Here is a 22,003-nt window from a genome sequence, read left to right as displayed (position 1 = left end):
CGTTTCCGTCTAGACAGACAGACAGAGGAAGTGAGTTAAATAAAAGCTTGTAAAAATTAACTATTGAGAAAACGAAAACCCATCACAATTAAAAGCACGCTTTTTTATTAACCAGAGTCTATAAAACGTACTACAGCAAAATCCTACCTTCTCATTTTAAAGTCTTCGGGATTATCTCCCTGCCATTGATAACATTCTGATCTCCCCTGTATTTAAACAACACTTACGCCCCTTCACCTCTAGATAATCTCAACAAACTTCCCATATCAAGTTGCCTCTAATCCAATTAAAACCACTCCCACATTCTCCACCAAACTTCGTGAAAACGAGCCCAGTGAGTACAGTAGCGAGATAACAAACACGCGCCCCGTGAGTACAGCGAGATAACAAACACGCGCCCCGTGAGTACAGCGAGATAACAAACACGAGTCACCCACGTGTTGCATCTGCTTATCCCCGCCCACTTTCTGCCCACGTCTGACAAAAAACTGGTCAAAACCCTGAGATCTATGCTAACTAATCTTGAGATACACGTACACAAATTCTAACTTGTCAAACCTTCAAATCTATCTATGCTAAAAAAAATCTTGAGATACACGTACACAAATTCTAACTTGTCAAACCTTCAAACTACCTATGCTAAAAAAAATCTTGAGAGATACGTACACAAATTCTAACTTGTCAAAACCCTCAAATCTATCTATACTAAAAAAATCTTGAGATATACGTACACAAATTCTAACTTGTCAAAACCCTCAAATATATGCTAACAAATATTGAGATCCATTCACTACCGATTCGACATTCTCAAAACCCTCAAATCTATGCTAAAATCTTAAGATCGTGAGTATATTAATCCATTTCCATTTAAATGTTAAAAAACGCCTTTTAAAAAACGCGAAAAAGCAGCTAAAATTCAGTTTTATCATTCCTTTTCATAAGTGTACACACTGTGTGAAGCTTCTAAACACGCACTGTGGTGAGCTTAGCTTCTAAACACGCGCTGTGCGAAGCTTACCTTCTAAACACGCACTGTGGAGAGCTTAGCTTCTAAACACGCACTGTGCGAAGCTTTCCTTCTAAACACGCACTGTGAGGAGCTTACCTTCTAAACACGCACTGTGTGGAGCTTACCTTCTAAACACGCACTGTGCGGAGCTTACCTTCTAAACACGCACTGTGCGGAGCTTACCTTCTAAACACGCACTGTGCGAAGCTTACCTTCTAAACACGCACTGTGGAGAGCTTAGCTTCTAAAAACGCACTGTGCGGAGCTTACCTTCTAAACAGGTACTGTGGGGAGCTTACCCTTCAAAACAGAATGGTACGCATTAAGCGGAGCTTAGCTTCTGAACGTTGTACGCACTACCTTAGCAGTTCCCCCATCTTCATCTACCAAAATCAACTCACACGTCATCTGTTTTTAAATCGGTACAAGAAATGTAAAAATCTCAAACTATTTGAACATACTATCCACTGTTCTTCACAACCAATTTCAACGGATTATAGAGCGACGCGCACCAACAATTTATAGTTACTGTTATCGATTACTTTTGCACCAACAGTTTGATAGTTAATGTTATCGATTACTTTTGTTTTCACGTAAGGATTCGAAAAGGAGTAATGATTTATTAGCTACACAAGATGTTCATGTTTTTCAAAATCAAAGCGCAGTGAATCGATGAACACAGGTGGATATTAATTGTGTGTGGGGGATAACGAGGAAACGAGAATAACGAACATAAATTTTTGTTTTTGTTTTAGAACCTCAACAGTAAACAGAAAAGTGTGATGTCCTTAAATAACGTGTAAAAAAAGTAAAGATCCCCTTTCAGACTTAAAGATCCATACGGCTGTTGAAATAGAATTCATCTTTCTTGAACCCCCGGCATTTGAAGTGCGGGTCAACCCGCCTTTACTTTCTTTAAAATGAGTCAGGTACCAATCAAAGCTGGGTGGACTCCATTGTTTCTCCAGACTTGAAAGGGGCACTTGAAATTTTCCGGGGGGGGGGGGGGGCGGACTAAAATTTTCGGGGGGTCGGACACTGTTAAAAGTATATATTTACTATATAAATTCCATTTCGTTCAGGGGGCGGTAGACTTTCTTCGAGGGGGGGGGGGGGCGAAGAGTCCACTATGGTGGAATGGTCCAAAATCCGAACTCGAGACATTTGGACTAGCGGTAGAAATAACGTGCACCTTCCTGTTCAATGTGTAAACCCTACGTTTTCTGACCCATTGAATTCATATCGAAGTCTGTAACACCAGAACGTTTGCGATATTTCAGTCAGGTACGAAGTGATGACTTTACAAAACCGAGTAGACTGAACTTTTAAAAATTACGTTGCATTTTTTTTTTAAATTTTAGCCACATAATCTTCAAATAGGGAACGACGTGGTCCAGTAGCGTAGCGAGGGGGGGGCGGGGGGGACATATGTCCCCGGGCGCCGACCTTAGGGGGGCGCCAAATTGAAAGTTTGAGGGGTGGTGCAAATGAAAAGTTCGAGGGGGGGTGCAAATGAAAAGTTCGAGGGGGGGGGTGCAAATCGAAAATTTGCTCTCGAGGGGGCGCCAAATTGGAAGTATGTCCCCGGGCGCCGGGAAGGGTCGCTACGCCTCTGACGTGGTCAGACGGTAGAGTTCACGACGTCTGATCCAAAAGTCTCGGATCTCAGGCCCGCATCTGTAGAACATCCGTGAGTACACCCACCCAGCTCTGATGGGTAACTGACTCACGTTTGGGAAGCTAAGACAGCTGAACACGCCGTGGTCGTTGAAACAGATGAGCTCTACTTCATCTGTTCATATCTTTTGTTCACGTAAAAAGACGATGAATGTTCAAATATGGCGGCATCTGAAGTATTTGATGTTATTCTTATCCAGAATGACTAGTGTAGACTGAGTCATGTCATTTGTTTCCATGGAAACCTGTATAATCACAGACCACATGGGTTTTTTATTTATCACAGGTTAAATGGCTAACGTACATCGCTTGTCTTGAAATTTCATACAAAATTCTTTGAGGCTATCTAGACATCAATTCACTGGATATAACTCCTGTTATATTAGCCTGCGTTGACGTTGTCATTACCTCCCCTTTTTAATTTAATGTTGTTTTTTCGCCCTGGGGTCGTAAGCAAAAGATCACGATAAAAATGCATAAATAGTGTCCAGTTAAAAATGTACAAATAGTGTCCAGTTAAAAATGTACAAATAGCGTCCAGTTAAAAATGTACAAATAGCGTCCAGTTAAAAATGTACAAATAATGTCCAGTTAAAAATGTACAAATAGTATCCAACTGAAAACGTCGTATTGAAAATGTACCAAAATTGTCGGGGTGGACAATTTGTGGTGTTGACTAAAAATGTCGCAAAAATTGACTTTAAATTTCCGTGTAGCCCAGAGATATTATTCTAGAGTATTCCCCATTACTAGTGCACAATTTTAATTTTATTTTACTCATTATCATTTTTATTTTTCGTTCCTAAATGAGCATAGGGCATCTGTCAAAACTTTCCTCTTTCCACGGTCTCCAGACACTCAGCTGTTCTCAATCCCTTCCTACATATTCAATATTCTACATCGCCATGTTAAGTCTTTCAATGCCCTACACATTTTAGAGACCAGTGCTTTCAATATAGAAAAACAAATTAGTTCTTTTAACTTATGTTCAGTGCAATTAAAATCTTATTTTTATAAACCTTTTTATATTAGTTCCATTAACATTACAAATAAAGAATTCACATGTTGTTTACAGGGAAGGAGGTGTATATATTCCCCAAGTGTAAATTTTATAATTTTTTAACAGATCAATTTTATTGTGAACTGTCTAAACATTTGTCCAGAACATTTGTCCAGAACATTTGTCTAGAACATTTGTCCAGAACATTTGTCCAGAACATTTGTCTAGAATCATCAACGGAACTTACCCTTGATTAAGTGGCAGAGATTTAATTAATTAACAAAATTAGGAATCGCACAAAAAAGACAATTTGAAACTTTTATTTTTTAATATTAATTTAAAAATCAAATGTATTAATAATCCTATTTTATAACAGCCATGCATTAGACATCAGGTTTTTTCCTCACTTTCGGATCCCCGTAGAGAATATATCTAAAAATCTGGCCAACAGTTGAGTTGTTCACCAGAATGGCGTCCGTCCTAAGCGGTATTTGGCCGCTGTACTTCCACAGGTGGATGGCGTAGTTGTGGCTCCAGTCGTAGACGTGGCTGGCGTTGACCAGCAAGTTGATCTGGTTCCAGTTGGGCTGGTACACCTGCTCCCTCACGTTGACCACACGGCTGGGGTCAGTCAAGTACATGTCGCGGGGTACCTGGTGGTGGGGTGGGGCGAGCGGTCAGAGGTTAAATCCAAGTAGGTCAAGCACACTTTCAAAACTGACGGTTCATAAAGAAGTAGTTTAGCGTAGTCAGCACAAACCCTAATCGCCTTTACTCTCCCTGTAGGGAATCAGGTACCCACCAGAGCTGCGCGGACTCAGGATTCGAACTCGGGATTCGAACTAGAGGCTTTCGAATTAGCATTCAATGCTCTACCACCCGACTAAATTCTAGGGCTACGTTCGAATACAAAGGGCCGAAAGCCAGTAAATGGATAATTTCAAAATCCAAAAAGCAATAAAATACGACGTATAATAATAACTAGCCGTCCCGGCCAGGCCCTGCTCTGGCTTCTGTGAAAAACCTTTCTGTTAAAGACCATTACCTGTGTGTTAAGTAATCATTCTATACCCGGCATTGCCCACCCAAACCACCACCAACCAAAACAACAAAACGCAAACATAACGCTAACACAATTACAAATACAAACGAAAACAAAAACCTAACAACAAACCCAACCACAACCACAAACACCAATACAAACACAAAGAAAAAACAAACAAAAAAGCAAACGAAAACAAAAACCTAACAACAAACTAAACCACTAACACCAATACCAACACAAAAAAACAACGAAAAAGCAAACGAAAACAAACCAAATCCAAACGCAAAACCAACCAAAAACACAAATACAAACCCAAAGAAAAAAACACAAACAAAAACGAAAAAAGAAAGAACAAAAACGAACCAAATCAAAACGCAACCACTAACGCAAACCCACCTAAACACAAAGAAAACACTAACGCGAACATAAACGCCCGGGGCAGAATCGCCTGTTTTAGCTTAATGAACGACTATAGTACCCCAACTTATTCATAGTCTTTTGCACTCACTTAAACGAACGCGCCTGTTTCAATTTAATGAACAATTATAATACTCCAAGCTTATCCGTAAAATACCTACAACATTTGCACTTGATCAATCCCCGCTAATTATGTAATTATTTTTTTTCCCAACACCAAAACAAAGTAATTAAAAAGTAAATTCTTTTCGACTAATGCAATGGTTTTATAAAGGGAAGTAATTGTGTTCTGCCTAATTTATCGAAGGGAAGTAAGCGCTATAGGACTAAATAAAGACATAATTAGAATTTTTGTAAAAGATGATATTTTTTTTAAAATTGTGTTTAATGAACATGCCGACAATTATTAGTTTCAGTTTGAAAAATGAAAATTATTTCCCAACACTTTCAATGGTAATTTTTTAACTCATAAATTTAGACAAATGCGCACGGTAATATTCTAACACTTTAATCCATGGAAGTATGTCAACGATATACATACGTGTTTTTACATACAGAACTGAGCTTTATATATTAGACTAGCCGTCCCGGCCAGGCCCTGCTCTGGCTTCTGTGAAAAACCTTTCTGTTAAAGACCATTACCTGTGTGTTTAGTAATCATCATAAACCCGGCATTGCCCACCCAAACCACAACCAACCAAAACAACAAAACGCAAACATAACGCTAACACAATTACAAATACAAACGAAAACAAAAACCTAACAACAAACCCAACCACAACCACAAACACCAATACAAACACAAAGAAAAAACAAACAAAAAAGCAAACGAAAACAAAAACCTAACAACAAACCCAACCACAAACACCAATACCAACAAAAAAAAAACAACGAAAAAGCAAACGAAAACAAACCAAATCCAAACGCAAAACCAACCAAAAACACAAATACAAACCAAAACAAAAAAAAAACACAAACAAAAACGAAAAAAGAAAGAACAAAAACGAACCAAATCAAAACGAAACCACTAACGCAAACCCACCTAAACACAAAGAAAACACTAACGCGAACATAAACGCCCGGGGCGGAATCACCTGTTTTAGCTTAATGAACGACTATAGTACCCCAACTTATTCATAGTCTTTTGCACTCACTTAAACGAACGCGCCTGTTTCAATTTAATGAGCAATTTTAATACTCCAAGCTTATCCGTAAAATACCAACAACATTTGCACTTGATCAATCCCCGCTAATTATGTAATTATTTTTTTTCCCAACACCAAAACAAAGTAATAAAAAGTAAATTATTTTCCTCTAATGCAGGGGTCTCCAAACTACGGCCCGCGGGCCGGATGCGGCCCGCGAGGTCCTCTCATCTGGCCCGCGGAGATCTTTTTGTCCACGGAAAAAACACATGTTGGTGATGGCTGAGGAACTTTGCCCAGAAAAATCAAAGACATGCCTGGAAGAAACTGGCCCCCGAACTGAAATTTGATAGTTAATGCGGCCCTCGGATTGAAAAGTTTGGAGACCCCTGCTCTAATGCAATGGTTTTATAAAGGGAAGTAATTGTGTTTTCCTAATTTATCAAAGGGAAGTAAGTGCTATAGGACTAAATAAAGACATAATTAGAATTTTTGTAAAAGATGATATTTTTTTAAAACTTGTGTTTAATGAACATGCCGACAATTATTACTATAATTTGAAAAATGAAAATTATTTCCCAACACTTTCAATAGTAATTTTCTAACTCATAAATTTAGACAAATGCGCACGATAATTGTCTAACACTTAAATCCATCCAAGACCAACGACAAACATATGCGTTACATACAGAACTGAGCTTTATATATTAGATTATAATTATAATTTTTATTTTTATAATAATAATAATAACAATTATTATTATTATTATTATTATTATTATTATTATTATTATTATTATTATTATTATTATTATTATTATTATTATTATTATTATTATTATTATTATTATTATTATTATTATTATTATTATTATTATTATTATTATTATTATTATTATTATTATTATTATTATTATTATTATTATTATTATTATTATTATTATTATTATTATTATTATTATTATTATTATTATTATTATTATTATTATTATTATTATTATTATCATTTTTATTATTATTTCTATCTTTATCGTTCATTTATGCGTTTATTCGTTTATTTATTTTTTCATATTTTCATTTGTTCATTTGTTCATTTGTTCATTTGTTCATTTGTTCATTTGTTCATTTGTTCATTTGTTCATTTGTTCATTTGTTCATTTGTTCATTTGTTCATTTGTTCATTTGTTCATTTGTTCATTTGTTCATTTGTTCATTTGTTCATTTGTTCATTTGTTCATTTGTTCATTTGTTCATTTGTTCATTTTATTCCAGTGTTTGTTAGTTCGTTTATTTGTTCATTTGTTCATTTGTTCATTTGTTCATTTGTTCATTTGTTCATTTGTTCATTTGTTCATTTGTTCATTTGTTCATTTGTTCATTTGTTCATTTGTTCATTTGTTCATTTGTTCATTTGTTCATTTGTTCATTTGTTCATTTGTTCATTTGTTCATTTGTTCATTTGTTCATTTGTTCATTTGTTCATTTGTTCATTTGTTCATTTGTTCATTTGTTCATTTGTTCATTTGTTCATTTGTTCATTTGTTCATTTGTTCATTTGTTCATTTGTTCATTTGTTCATTTGTTCATTTGTTCATTTGTTCATTTGTTCATTTGTTCATTTGTTCATTTGTTCATTTGTTCATTTGTTCATTTGTTCATTTGTTCATTTGTTCATTTGTTCATTTGTTCATTTGTTCATTTGTTCATTTGTTCATTTGTTCATTTGTTCATTTGTTCATTTGTTCATTTGTTCATTTGTTCATTTGTTCATTTGTTCATTTGTTCATTTGTTCATTTGTTCATTTGTTCATTTGTTCATTTGTTCATTTGTTCATTTGTTTATTTGTTCATTTGTTCATTTGTTCATTTGTTCATTTGTTCATTTGTTCATTTGTTTATTTGTTCATTTGTTCATTTGTTCATTTTATTCCAGTGTTTGTTAGTTCGTTTATTTGTTTATTTGTTCATTTGGTCATTTGTTCATTTGCTCATGTGTTCATGTGTTCATTTGTTCATTTGTTCATTTGTTCATTTGTTCATATGTTCATTTGTTCATTTGTTCATTTGTTCATTTGTTCATTTGTTCATTTGTTCATTTGTTCATTTGTTCATTTGTTCATTTGTTCATTTGTTCATTTGTTCATTTGTTCATTTGTTCATTTGTTCATTTGTTCATTTGTTCATTTGTTCATTTGTTCAATTGTTCAATTGTTCATTTGTTCATTTGTTCAGTGTTCATTTGTTCATTTGTTCATTTGTTCATTTGTTCATTTGTTCATTTGTTCATTTGTTCATTTGTTCATTTGTTCATGTGTTCATGTGTTTATGTGTTCATTTGCTCATTTGCTCATTTGTTCATTTGTTCATTTGTTCATTTGTTCATTTGTTCATTTGTTCATTTGTTCATTTGTTCATTTGTTCATTTGTTCATTTGTTCATTTGTTCATTTGTTCATTTGTTCATTTGTTCATTTGTTCATTTGTTCATTTGTTCATTTGTTCATTTGTTCATTTGTTCATTTGTTCATTTGTTCATTTGTTCATTTGTTTTGTTCATTTGTTCATTTGTTCATTTGTTCATTTGTTCATTTGTTCATTTGTTCATTTGTTCATTTGTTCATTTGTTCATTTGTTCATTTGTTCATTTGTTCATTTGTTCATTTGTTCATTTGTTCATTTGTTCATTTGTTCATTTGTTCATTTGTTCATTTGTTCATTTGTTCCAGTGTTTGTTAGTTCGTTTATTTGTTTGTTAGTTTATGGATTTATTCGTTTATTCGTACGTTTATTTTTTTTTTCGTTTTTTTTTTTATTTTTTTTTTTTATTTTTTTTCAGTGTTTATTTTTTTATATGTTCATTTCATGATAAACTCAAGGGTACAGACTTTTACTCTCCACCCCACAACCTACCTGCATCGAGTTATATCCCCAATGTTTCTGATTGTAGTTCCCATACTTTTCGTACCACTCTTTAATGAACGGGTTGTGTCTTTTAGCCAGTATAAAAGCGTTGCCAAACCCGGTTTCAAGGTCAATCATCCCCATCGTGAGGTCGTTATCTGCAGATATATGTTCAATTTCAGAAGGTTTTTTTTTTGTCAGCAGATATATGTTCAATTTTAGAGGTTTTTTATCTGCAGGTATATTTTACGTTCAATTTGATACGTTTTCTAATTTGAGATAAACGAATGTTTTGGAAAAAATGTGTACATTCAAACACAGGTAATTTAATTTTATGGAGTAAATCATCTATAAGAGAAAAGCAATTTAAAAAAAAAAAAGAACATTTCTGTTTTTATTTCATTGCATACTGAGTATAACCAAACAGGTCATCTATAAACTAACCAAGCAGGTCATCTATAAACTAACCAAGCAGGTCATCTATAAACTAACAATGTAGGTCATCTATAAACTAACCAAGAAGGTCATCTATAAACTAACCAAGAAGGTCATCTATAAACTTACCAAGAAGGTCATTTATACACTAACCAAGCAGGTCATTTATGAACTAACCAAGAAGGTCATCTATAAACTAACCAAGCAGGTCATCTATAAACTAACCAAGAAGTTCATCTATAAACTAGCCAAGAAGTTCATCTATAAATTAACCAAGTAGGTCATCTATAAACTAACCAAGCAGGTCATCTATAAACTAACCAAGCAGGTCATCTATAAACTAACCAAACAAGTCATCTATAAGCTAACCAAGTAGGTCATCTATAAACTAACCAAGCAGGTCATCAATAAACTAACCAAGCAGGTCATCTATAAACTAACCAAGTAGATCATCTATAAACTAACCAAGTAGGTCATCTATAAACTAACCAAGCAGGTCATCTATAAATTAACCAGGAAGGTCATCTTTAAACTAACCAGCGTCATCTATAAACTAACCAAGTAGGTCATGTATAAACTAACCAAGAAGGTCATCTATAAACTAACCAAGTAGGTCATCTATAAACTAACCAAGTAGGTCATCTATAAACTAACCAAGCAGGTCATCTATAAATTAACCAAGAAGGTCATCTATAAACTAACCAAGCAGGTCATCTATAAACTAACCAAGTAGGTCATCTATAAACTAACCAAGCAGGTCATCTATAAACTAACCAAGCAGGTCATCTATAAACTAACCAAGCAGGTCATCTATAAACTAACCAAGCAGGTCATCTATAAACTAACCAAGCAAGTCATCTATAAACTAACCAAGCAGGTCATCTATAAACTAACCAAGCAGGTCATAAACTAACCAAGCAGTTCATCTATAAACTAACCAAGAAGGTCATCTATAAACTAAACAAGTAGGTCATCTATAAACTAACCAAGTAGGTCATCTATAAACTAACCAAGCAGGTCATCTATAAACTAACCAAGCAGGTCATCTATAAACTAACCAAGCAGGTCATCTATAAACTAAACAAGTAGGTCATCTATAAACTAACCAAGCAGGTCATCTATAAACTAACCAAGTAGGTCATCTATAAACTAACAAAGCAGGTCATCTATAAACTAACCAAGCAAGTCATCTATAAACTAACAAAGAAGGTCATCTATAAACTAACCGAGCAGGTCATCTATAAACTAAAACTAACCAAGTAGGTCATCTATAAACTAACCAAGAAGTTCATCTATAAACTAACCAAGCAGGTCATCTATAAACTAACCAAGCAGGTCATCTATAAACTAACCAAGCAGGTCATCTATAAACTAACCAAGCAGGTCATCTATAAACTAACCAAGCAGGTCATCTATAAACTAAAACTAACCAAGCAGGTCATCTATAAACTAACCAAGCAGGTCATCTATAAACTAACCAAACAGGTCATCTATAAACTAACCAAGCAGGTCATCTATAAACTAACCAAGCAGGTCATCTATAAACTAAAACTAACCAAGCAGGTCATCTATAAACTAACCAAGCAGGTCATCTATAAACTAAAACTAACCAAGCAGGTCATCTATAAACTAAACAAGTAGGTCATCTATAAACTAACCAAGCAGGTCATCTATAAACTAACCAAGCAGGTCATCTAAGCTCCTTAAAACCACCATGTCCGTGTCCAGATAAATCCCACCGTTCATGTAGATGGTCTGGAGCCGGACAATGTCCGAGTGGTGCTGTTTTATTGTGATTCTAGAACCTGATATCTCTAGCGGCGCCTCCCTGTAAACAAACCTGCAACAGATAAACCAATTGTTTACCTTTAGTTCAGGCTACAATAAAATGTTCTGTTTCCAATAAATTAGCTTAAAACATTTATATTGTTAAGTATCCTATAAATTTCATGATCTGCATAAGTGATTTGTAGAAATTAGTTTGATTATTATCGAGTTTTGAGCTCGAAATTTCGAGTTTCTTATCATTGGGCCTACGACTCGACAACATGATCTAAGTTGTCATATATTTCACATAAACTCTACTTCACCTATCTCGTGGTAGGGACATCCAGGTAAAACACAAACTCACCTGACGTTAGGGACATCCCGCACTATCAACTCCCAGAATTCCCCAACCGGATGTTGATCGCCGATGACGTAGATCGCCCTTGGAGCAATATGGCGCTGCGCGGCCACAAAAGCCACGTAATTCGCCAACTGAAATCTGTAATTTCCGTAGGTCACAAAATAAACTAATTTCGGAACTCTCCTGCTGTTTGTAAGTACGCATGCGTCGTTTTCAAAATGATTCAAATAGATCCGTTCGAAAAACATTCGACACAAAATATCAGATTTTGTAGCAAACTCGTCGCAAATCAAGTTTCTATTTATAGACATTATACTTTTCTCAACTGATGCTAAAAATTCATAAACACTGCATGTTGAGTTCAAGACCACAGGGTAAGTAACTCCAAAGTTATCAGATTTGTTTTCTGATTTCCACAAATCCCAGAACCTCGGCATTGACGTCACTGAGAAGACATTGTAAGACCAGTCAGGATTTATCCTTGGCGAGTCAAACGCTATAAACTTGGGAGCTGAGTTAAAATTGACGAGAAACAGGACTGTGGTAGAACACGTGATAAAGACGACATAGACGAAACACACAAATGTCTTCTGTTGTGTCAGCGGGGACATTTTCATTTGAACCTTAATCCTAGACTGCTAGAACTGGCTGATGAACAATGCACGGGCCGGCACTGACCGTGTTTCAAAATGTTAAGACTTGCAGAATTGTCATTGACTTCAGCTGCAATATTTAATTTCGATTTTGTTTTCGCATTGCAAATTCCTTAATGATAACTTGTGTGACGTCAACACCAGTTATGTTGCCAGGTAGCTGTCAACTACATCCGGCTGGCCACCTGTACCTACATGCAAATACAACAGAGAAAAAAATAAAAGTTGATCTTCAGATATATCACTGGGACATATTGTTATATCAATATTTTGGGTCTACGGCAAATTCTAGAAAGAAACTTGCACACAAATGCCCAAATTGGACACTTGCCTGAATGCGACAAATGCCCAAATTGGACACTTGCCTGAATGCGACAAACGCCCGAATGGACACTTGCCCGAATGCGACAAACGTCTGAATGGACACTTGCCCGAATGCGACAAATGCCCGATTGGACACTTGCCCGAATGGGACAAAAGCTCAAAAGCCACTTGCTCGAAGTCCGTGTTTGCCCAAAAAATTTAAAATCTTTTAGCTAAAGCTTTTAATAGAACTCATTGAATTGTTTCATGCCCAGCCTATATGATGCCTTTGTTTTAGCATTTAGACAAACCAGTTTAGGTTTTGTCTTTTCTATAGTTCTGAAGCTTCACGTGTTTTGAACAACAAGAACTATTATACATAGCCGTATATCACAGGTTTCTGATGTTGTTAAATAATATATTTAAAAACACAGAAAAGTAGCCTCATTAGACCAAGTGATCCATCAGGCAGATGAAGTAGAGTTCATGTTTCTTGGCCTTGGCATATGAACGGAAGCTGTGGTCAGCACTTTACGCAGCCGCCTTTACTTTCCCAAACATGAGTTAGGTACCCATAAGAGCTGGGTGGACTCAGTGACGTTCTACTGACTTGGACCCGGATTCGAACTCGAGATTTTCGGTTTAGCAGCTTTTCCGTGTAATAAAATATAACAAAAAACAAACAGCTGAAAACGTTCCAATAACAATCAAAAGGAATTCTATTGAATAAATTCTTAAATCGGATTTGCGGCCGCAAATACTACATTTATGTCCAACAAGTTCTAATGAATATCCGACTTTTAAAATAAACTGCAGCCTTCTCACACTGCATGTTGGTGGCATCATGTCAAACAAGCATGAACATAATGATACAATAGGTGAACACATTTATGTTACTCTCGTGAGATGAAATCAATCCATACAATCAATGCAATAGGACAAAGTACATACAATTACAACAAATATAATAAGCCACAGTAAATACATATAAAAATAAATCGGGAGTGATCTCCCCTAAACTTTCTCGAATATTCTTATATAACACTACGGAGGATGGCACCGCGGAATATAGCCATGATTTTTAATCCATTTTAATTACTTAAACTTTTTAAAATCGAATAGAATTCCTTCGAAAAAAAAAAGAATTGCATATCAAGTGAATGGCAAACAATATGTGTATTATAGTGCGGAATATTATTAGTACTTTATAAATTTATTTTTGTTTTTTAAGAAGTCAGAAATGACGAAAATTATTACTTCCGGTCAACGGAAATTTACTCAAAATTTTATAGATGGCAGAAAAGTATATCTTTTACTTACATGTGAAATTTCGTTTATCTATCTGAAACAGTACTCAAGTAATAGGCTTTTGAAAAACTAAAAGTTGAATAAGTCATCTGTGTATCGGAAATGGCTGAAAAGTTTTTACAGACCTACAAATTTGATATAATACTTATATATGTAATTTCAACAACCTATCTGTAACGGTGCTCAAGTTATCGTGTTCACAAACACACATACACACACATATACACACATACACACACAGACATACGAACAAAATTGCAAAACTATGTTTTTCCGACTCAGGGAGGTGTAAAACGTCGAGATTTTTTTGTACGATTACAATACTTCGTATACGAGAAAGTAAAAATATAATAGGACAAAGTAATTACACTTACAAATATAATAGGACAATAGATGCACTTACAAAAATATAATTAAATAGTACATTCATTCACAAGTACAATAAGACACGAAATACACTCACTAGTACAATAAGGCACTGAATACATTCACAAGTATAATTAAACCCTAGATAGACCTACCTTCAACTGCACTATGCCAACTCCATATCTTCTCTATTTTACACCCGCAGTAAACGAATTTTTCAAAGATTGATTCAATTTTTTAAGAGACTCACTTTAATCGGCTAAACACAAAACACACATTTTCCTTAATCCCTAAAATGTATTCAAATATCCAATTACAGCGTGAAGGGTAAAAAAAAACATCCATCTAAAAACGTATAAAAATTGGAGTTGAAAAATCTTTTCTTCAGTAATGAACGTTGGTCAATGCGGAAATATCTGGAGATGAAACATCTGTTAGTGGCATGTACTTGAGTTGTTTGAGATTCCAAACCTTCTATCGTAAGTAGTGGGTTGGTTGTTTATGTGGGGATAATATGTTAAGTCAAAGGATGATGAGTGCGAAAGAATTTTTATCTTAAAATAATTTTTTAAAAGAGTTTCAAGTAATTTTTTTTCAAGAACCGTAAGACGGTAGACCTTAGCTGCGCTTGGCTAACTACGAAACATTTTAAATGAACAAGGAAATCTAGAAAAATGTTTATTCCAAATATTTTTGGGACGATATGGTAGAATCGTAGACCTTTCGTCTGCTAACCCAAAGTCTTGAGTTCGAGTCGCTGTATAGAGTCATAACACGTCTGAGTCCACCCAGCTCTGATGGGTTCCTAACCTAGGTTAGGGAAAGTAAAGGCGGTTGGGCAGGGTGCTGACCACAATATCCATTCACATGCTGAGGTCACAGAAACTCTACTTCACCTGCCCCATGGGCCGTAAGGGAACTTTGCTTAACTGACTTATTTTTATAACAATCTTGTATCTGAATGCTAGCGATTTATTTTGATGATTGAACTTGGTTTCTAATTAAAGGGGTGGGGGAAAGCTGTCATTTCCATTTACACAAGTCTGAAATGTAATGAAAAGGTGCTGTCAAGTATACAATTACTACTCAAATGTAATGAAATTTTAAACTGCATACGTCACTCTATTGACAGCTCTCTGTTGTTTTATTTTTAGCCAATTACGCTAAAGTAGTCGATAAAGCGTCAGCTTACTTTTCATACACAACAAAAGTAATCGATAAATGAAATAAACTTTTGGTGCGTGTCGGTCTATAATCAATACGTCATTATATGCACGGTATTTAGTCCGTTAAGTTTCAATAGAATTATATTGCAATATTTGCTGTTTAACAGTTTGTTACGTGGAATGTTAACAAACATCCAACTAATTAGTTAACAAGATGCTGTTAATATAATCTCCATATACTGTAACGCGCATATGTTGGGTTGCGCTGTTTTAGATAGTTATTTTTGTCAATCTTGGGTGTTGGGGTGTTGGGGTACTGGGGTGTTGGGGTGTTGGGGTACTGGGGTATTAGGGATGTGGGGGCAGGGAGACTGAGACCGTCTTATTGTGTGCCCTGTGCATAACGGCTGATTTATTTGGACTCCATTTAAATTTAAGACTTGTGAATAGTAGATTTTTTCTCTCTTTTTTTCCGCCTCAGACATGCAATTTACATCGTCGGTTTGCCTTGTGTGTTCGCTTTAGTATTACAGTTTCCATCATCGGCTTGTGAGAACTGATACAGATTTACTATAGTAATACTTCCTTCTTACTTGTAGCCTACTTTTATTTATTTAAGATGGTTTAGTTGGCGTGCTATAGTCGTTTACTAAGCTGAAACAGGCATTTCCGCCGGCGCCCCAGCATGGTACGATTTGGCGCCCCGGGCTACAATGTGAGCACTTTGCGTTTAGGTTAGCGTTTGTGTTTTCTTTGTGTTTGGGTTGGGTTTACGTTTGTGGTTGGGTTTGTGTTTGTGCTTGGATTTGGGTTGTTTTCGTTTACTTTTATGTTTGCGTTTGTGTTTGTGTTTTCTTTGTGTTTGTGTTTGCGTTTGTGGTTGGGTTTGGGTTTGCGTTTGTGTTTGTGTTTTCGTTTGTGTTTGTATTTGTATTTGCGTTATGTTTGCGTTTTTTGTTTGTTTTGGTTTTGGTTTGTTGTGGTTAGGGTGGGCAATGCCGGGTATATGCTGATTACTAAACACACATGGTCCTTTACAGACAGCGCGACAGGTTTTTCACAGACGAAATGTAGTTAAGTGCTTTGATACGAACCAATAGTTCTCTTAAATCAATACAATTTATTGAGTTGATTCATATGATGGATTAGTTAGTGCAGCAGCTCTAAATAGAAATGTGAACGAGATTAAGTTCTAAATTATTTAAGCTGTATGTAGGCGTTTAAACAAAAGACGCACGTAACCAATTTTATTATTGCTTTAAATATATAGTTTTCAATTTTCGAAACAAAACTTAATGCAACAAATTATTTTAGTAAATATGACTTTATAACGAGAAAATAGAACGTAAAGGAAAAAAACATCTACATTATTTACAATGTCATCTTTCCAGAAGTAGCAACTGAAACCTCCACCTTTCTTCAAACTAACCTCCCCCCCCCACCCCCCACCCCCCCCCCCCCCCCCCACCACTTCAACATTTCTTGTCATATGTGCCATTACTGATGGCCGCACGTACAAAGTTTCTTTCGGGCATCTCTTCGGTGGTAGGGGCCACCTCAGCACGACTACTACCCCCCCCCCCTCGACCTAAATAGAAATTATATATCAAATAAATACTTGATCCAGTGTCCGCTCCCCCGGAATTTAACTCTGCCCCCCCCCCCCTTTCGTAAATTTCAGGTGCCCCCTCCTCACAAGAAAAATGTCTGAAAGAAACATTGCGCACGTGCTCGTTCTGTCTCAGTATCCGCCCTTCCTGCGGTCACTCACAGCCAAGATGGCGCCGTCCACCACGCTGATGTCCTGGACAACGGCAACGCTGGACGACTCGGTCAAGTTGTGGGCAAACCGTCGGAGACCTGCGAGAATGTTCTGGAAATTTGGAACAAACATCAGATCACTCTGCTATCAACTCATCAGATTTAACATGTTACATGCAGGCCTCGGCTAGTGTTAGACAACAGTTAATTCGAAGAAGAATTTTATTTTCAAACATCTACTTTATCGTTACAAAGCGATAGATAATATATTATTTCTATAATTTTAAAAAAATTGAAAGTTTAAAATTATTTCAAATTTTAAAAAAAAAACAATTTTAAAACACTTTAAGTACAATGAGTTGCTGATTCAATCATTACGTGTTTTTTACCAAAGGCGCATTGGCCTACCGTCAAGCACATTGAGAATAAGAGCCATCATCGGCCCACCACTCGGGACACCAGGGGAAAAGACTCTAACACTACCGCTTAGAGTTATCTCCACTGGTTTCTTCTCCAATGGCTGGTAATTCATCAAATCTTCTCGGCTTATGATGGAACCTAAAGCAAAATGTATCATACATAAAATCAATATATATATATATATATATATATATATATATATATATATATATATATATATATATATATATATATATATATATATATATATATATATATATATATATGCGTGTGTGTCTGTGTAGTAAACGTTGCAACAGAACATTGCAACATAACCAACCTATGTCCTGTAAATCTTATATGTATATATGTATATATTTTTTTATATATATACATATATATATATATATATATATATATATATATATATATATATATATATATATATATATATATATATATGTGTGTATGTGTGTGTGTGTGTGTGTGTGTTTGTGTGTGTGTGTGTTTGTTTGTGTGTATTAAACGTTGCTATAGAATATTGCAACATAACCAACCTATGTCCTGTAAATCTTATATGTATATATGTATATATTTATATATATATATATATATATATATATATATATATATATATATATATATATGTGTGTGTGTGTGTGTGTGTGTTTGTGTGTGTGTGTGTTTTATGTATTAAACGTTGCTATAGAACAATACGCAACATAACCAACCTATGTCCTGTAAATCTTGTAGAATGTCATCCGTCAAAGATCCATTATAAAAAGCCGTCATCCCTTCACGGGAGATAACTCGAAGTGTATTAGCCAGCTTTGGTCTCGTCATTATCTCCCCTTCTTTAAAAACCTTTCCAGTTTTCTTGTTCGTGAAGATCTCGCTTTAAAAATTGGAAAAATTAAATAGATTGATTCTGTAGTATATGGTTTTTGTCGTACATAGGTAAGCAACCTTCTAATATCCGAGTTATAGATTATTTTTAAAAAGACAATTAAAATCGTTGGTCTTAAATAGCCGTCACGTGAGGGAGGTCGATATTTTCAAGCTAGAATTGGCGATGTTGGACCAGGTTTAACAAGGTAAACATAGAATTTATTACACCTGAGTTGCCCAGAGATCATATGGTCAACATCAATAATGGATTTACCTGGGTCACAAGTTGTACGAGTTATATAAGATAAAGGTTGGGTATTATTAGAAAAATTGATGTATTGTAACTAAAAAGTGTTGATTATACTTGGAGCAACAGTTGTATAGCAACATAAACGATGTACATGTCAATTCTAGTTAGAATAATAGTTGTATAACAACTAAACAAGCTTTAAAAAACCTAGAACAAAACGTATACCTTTCCACACACAATTTTAAGTTCTAGTTTGATTTAATCACCAGGAAAGGTAACATAAAGAATTAAAAGCAAATTTTTTTTCTCAAAGTTTAAGTCAAAAAACGTAACACGACAATGTTCGATATTTACTTTAAGTAACCTATAGAGAATGAGAGTTACAAAAAAAATTCTATGTTTGATGAGTACACATGAACACAAACACAAGATTCTTGATCTAATATTTGCTGAACTTTGCATAGTGAAGAATTGAATTCTAGATTAGTATTTTTATCCTGCTACACCGAGAACTCGGTCTACATAAACAGGAAGAGAGGACAAGATATCACATGATCAGAAAGAAATCTGACTAAGCTAAAGTTGTTTGTTTGTTTTTGGTTTTTTTTTTTTTGGTTTTTTTTTTTTGGTATACCATTCATTTTACCACGCCGCACTTAAGTATTTCAGACAAAATACCAAACAAAGACCTCGGCAAAATACAAAACAGCAGCGAATAGAGAAAGGTATAAAGGCCCGTAAATGGGGAAGGATTGGTCACACGCTTAGAAGGGAAGAAGGAAATGTTGCAAAAAATGCTAAGGACTTTAACGTGTGGCTCACGTGGGCACAGATAAAGGAAGCATCCCAAAACCAAGTCCACTGGAAAAGTGTAACCTTATCCCTCTGCTCCCCAGGGGCTACAAAGGAAAAATGATGACTTCAATATTTAAAACCACGTTCTATAACCCACATTCTGTCACATTAAATCAAACCTAGGTTACCCAATGTTTGGGAGAAATCTCGCTGAACAAGTTGCTCTAGTTAAATGACAAGTTTCTAGATTCAAGTTTATTTTAAAGTCAAGTCAAAAGTTTAGACATGAAGGTCATTCTACGTCTGCCCATGTCGCCCTATAGCAATAACCTTGACCTAGTGTAAAATAAAAATGTCAATGTTTACCATTCTAAAAAAATTTTGTTTGCCTACAAAACTTAGAACAGATTTTTTTTTTTAAATAAGTACATGGTTTTCAGATTTGTCAAGGAATAACGTTATTTCAAGAAATGTGTAGAAGTTAAAATTATATCATTGGAATTGTCGGTGACCACACCAGATTTACGTAGCGTGTTGTTTAAGGATTAAAATTTTACTTCGATGTTTATCGGAAGTTGAGGGTGGGGGACTAACGACATTAACCTTAAAGATGGCTCTACAGCTATCGTCTGGTTCCGATCACGGAGAACCGTGCCCAAAGAAGGCGTTACAGGAAATCCCTCAGCGGCCATCTTGATGGCTGGTTCAAACAAATCTGACCACGGCAGCCTGCCATACTTTTGATGTGCGTACCAGTAGCCTTTGATTTCACTATACTGAGCCCACCTGTTGGTTCAAAAAGTAGTGTAATAGAAAGTTGTAGTAAAGATTTTCAGGTCAAAATTAGATTTAGCCAAACATCTTTCAAATTCAAATCATCCAATCGTATTTTAGGCTATGGAGAGATTTATATATATATATATATATATATATATATATATATATATATATATATATATATATATATATATATATATATATATATATATATATATATGTATATATACATATATATATATATATATATATATGTATATATACATATATATATATATCTATATATGTATATATACATCTATATATGTATATATATATATATATATATATATATATATATATATATGTATATATATATATATATATATATATATATATATATATATATATATATATATATTGTGAGTTAAACTCTGACTAGTAAGTGTTGCGGCACAGTTGTGATGCAACAAACTTATGCGCACGACTTCATTATTTGAGTGCCCAGTATAACATCCGACCAATGTTACCTGTCTACGCGATAAGTTACCTGTCAACCACCCCAAAACAGCAACCTGTGAGTGACCCAACACTTACCTGTAAGTGACCCAACACTTACCTGTAAGTGACCCAACACTTACCTGTGAGTGACCCAACACTTACCTGTGAGTGACCCAACACTTACCTGTGAGTGACCCAACACTTACCTGTAAGTGACCCAACACTTACCTGTGATTGACCCAACATTTACCTGTGATTGAACCAACACTTACCTGTGAGTGACCTGTGAGTGACCCAACACTTACCTGTGAGTGACCCAACACTTACCTGTGAGTGACCCAACACTTACCTGTGAGTGACCCAACACTTACCTGTGAGTGACCCAACACTTACCTGTGAGTGACCCAACACTTACCTGTGAGTGACCCAACACTTACCTGTGAGTGACCCAACACTTACCTGTAAGTGACCCAACACTTACCTGTGAGTGACCCAACACTTACCTGTGAGTGACCCAACACTTACCTGTGAGTGACCCAACACTTACCTGTGATTGACCCAACATTTACCTGTGATTGAACCAACACTTACCTGTGAGTGACCTGTGAGTGACCCAACACTTACCTGTGAGTGACCCAACACTTACCTGTGGGTGACCCAACACTTACCTGTGAGTGACCCAACACTTACCTGTGGGTGACCCAACACTACCTGTGAGTGACAAAACACTTATCTGTGAGTGACCTGTGAGTGACCCAACACTTACCTGTGAGTGACCCAACACTTACCTGTGAGTGACCCAACACTTACCTGTGGGTGACCCAACACTACCTGTGAGTGACACAACACTTACCTGTGAGTGACCTGTGAGTGACCCAACACTTACCTGTGAGTGACGCATCTGGTCTCCCAGCTGTTGCCCTCCCCGGGGCAGTTTCTCTGGCATCTATCACTGTTGGCACCCCTGTGGTCCTGGTGAGTTTATGAATAAGACATTGTCACTGGCACATTAGGCTGAACGTGTTTTTCTATCATTGGGTTGGGTCACGTGGTCATGTGGTAACGTGGTCATGTGGTAATGTGGTCATGCTGTTATGTGAT

At 35.6% G+C, this 22,003-nt stretch overlaps 1 protein-coding gene across 1 annotated transcript; it reads right to left on the bottom strand.

Annotated features, from left to right (window-relative positions):
• Nucleotides 1-4,069: 4,069 nt before the first annotated feature.
• LOC131939989 (uncharacterized) lies at nucleotides 4,070-21,848 on the bottom strand. Its single transcript, XM_059298523.1, has 10 exons — nucleotides 21,789-21,848; nucleotides 21,549-21,613; nucleotides 20,249-20,431; nucleotides 18,444-18,607; nucleotides 17,732-17,871; nucleotides 17,324-17,425; nucleotides 11,760-11,887; nucleotides 11,311-11,468; nucleotides 9,203-9,351; nucleotides 4,070-4,339 (listed from the first exon to the last, which is right to left on the bottom strand). Exons 1-10 carry the CDS (start codon nucleotides 21,846-21,848, stop codon nucleotides 4,070-4,072), a joined length of 1,419 nt encoding a protein of 472 aa, XP_059154506.1.
• Nucleotides 21,849-22,003: the final 155 nt, after the last annotated feature.

Source organism: Physella acuta, unplaced genomic scaffold, assembly GCF_028476545.2.
Source record: "Physella acuta isolate Inbredline_101_S28 unplaced genomic scaffold, ASM2847654v3 ptg000307l, whole genome shotgun sequence".
Lineage (NCBI taxonomy): Eukaryota > Metazoa > Mollusca > Gastropoda > Physidae > Physella > Physella acuta.
Note: the sequence above shows the minus strand (reverse complement) of the source record. Positions and strands in the feature narration are given on the sequence as shown.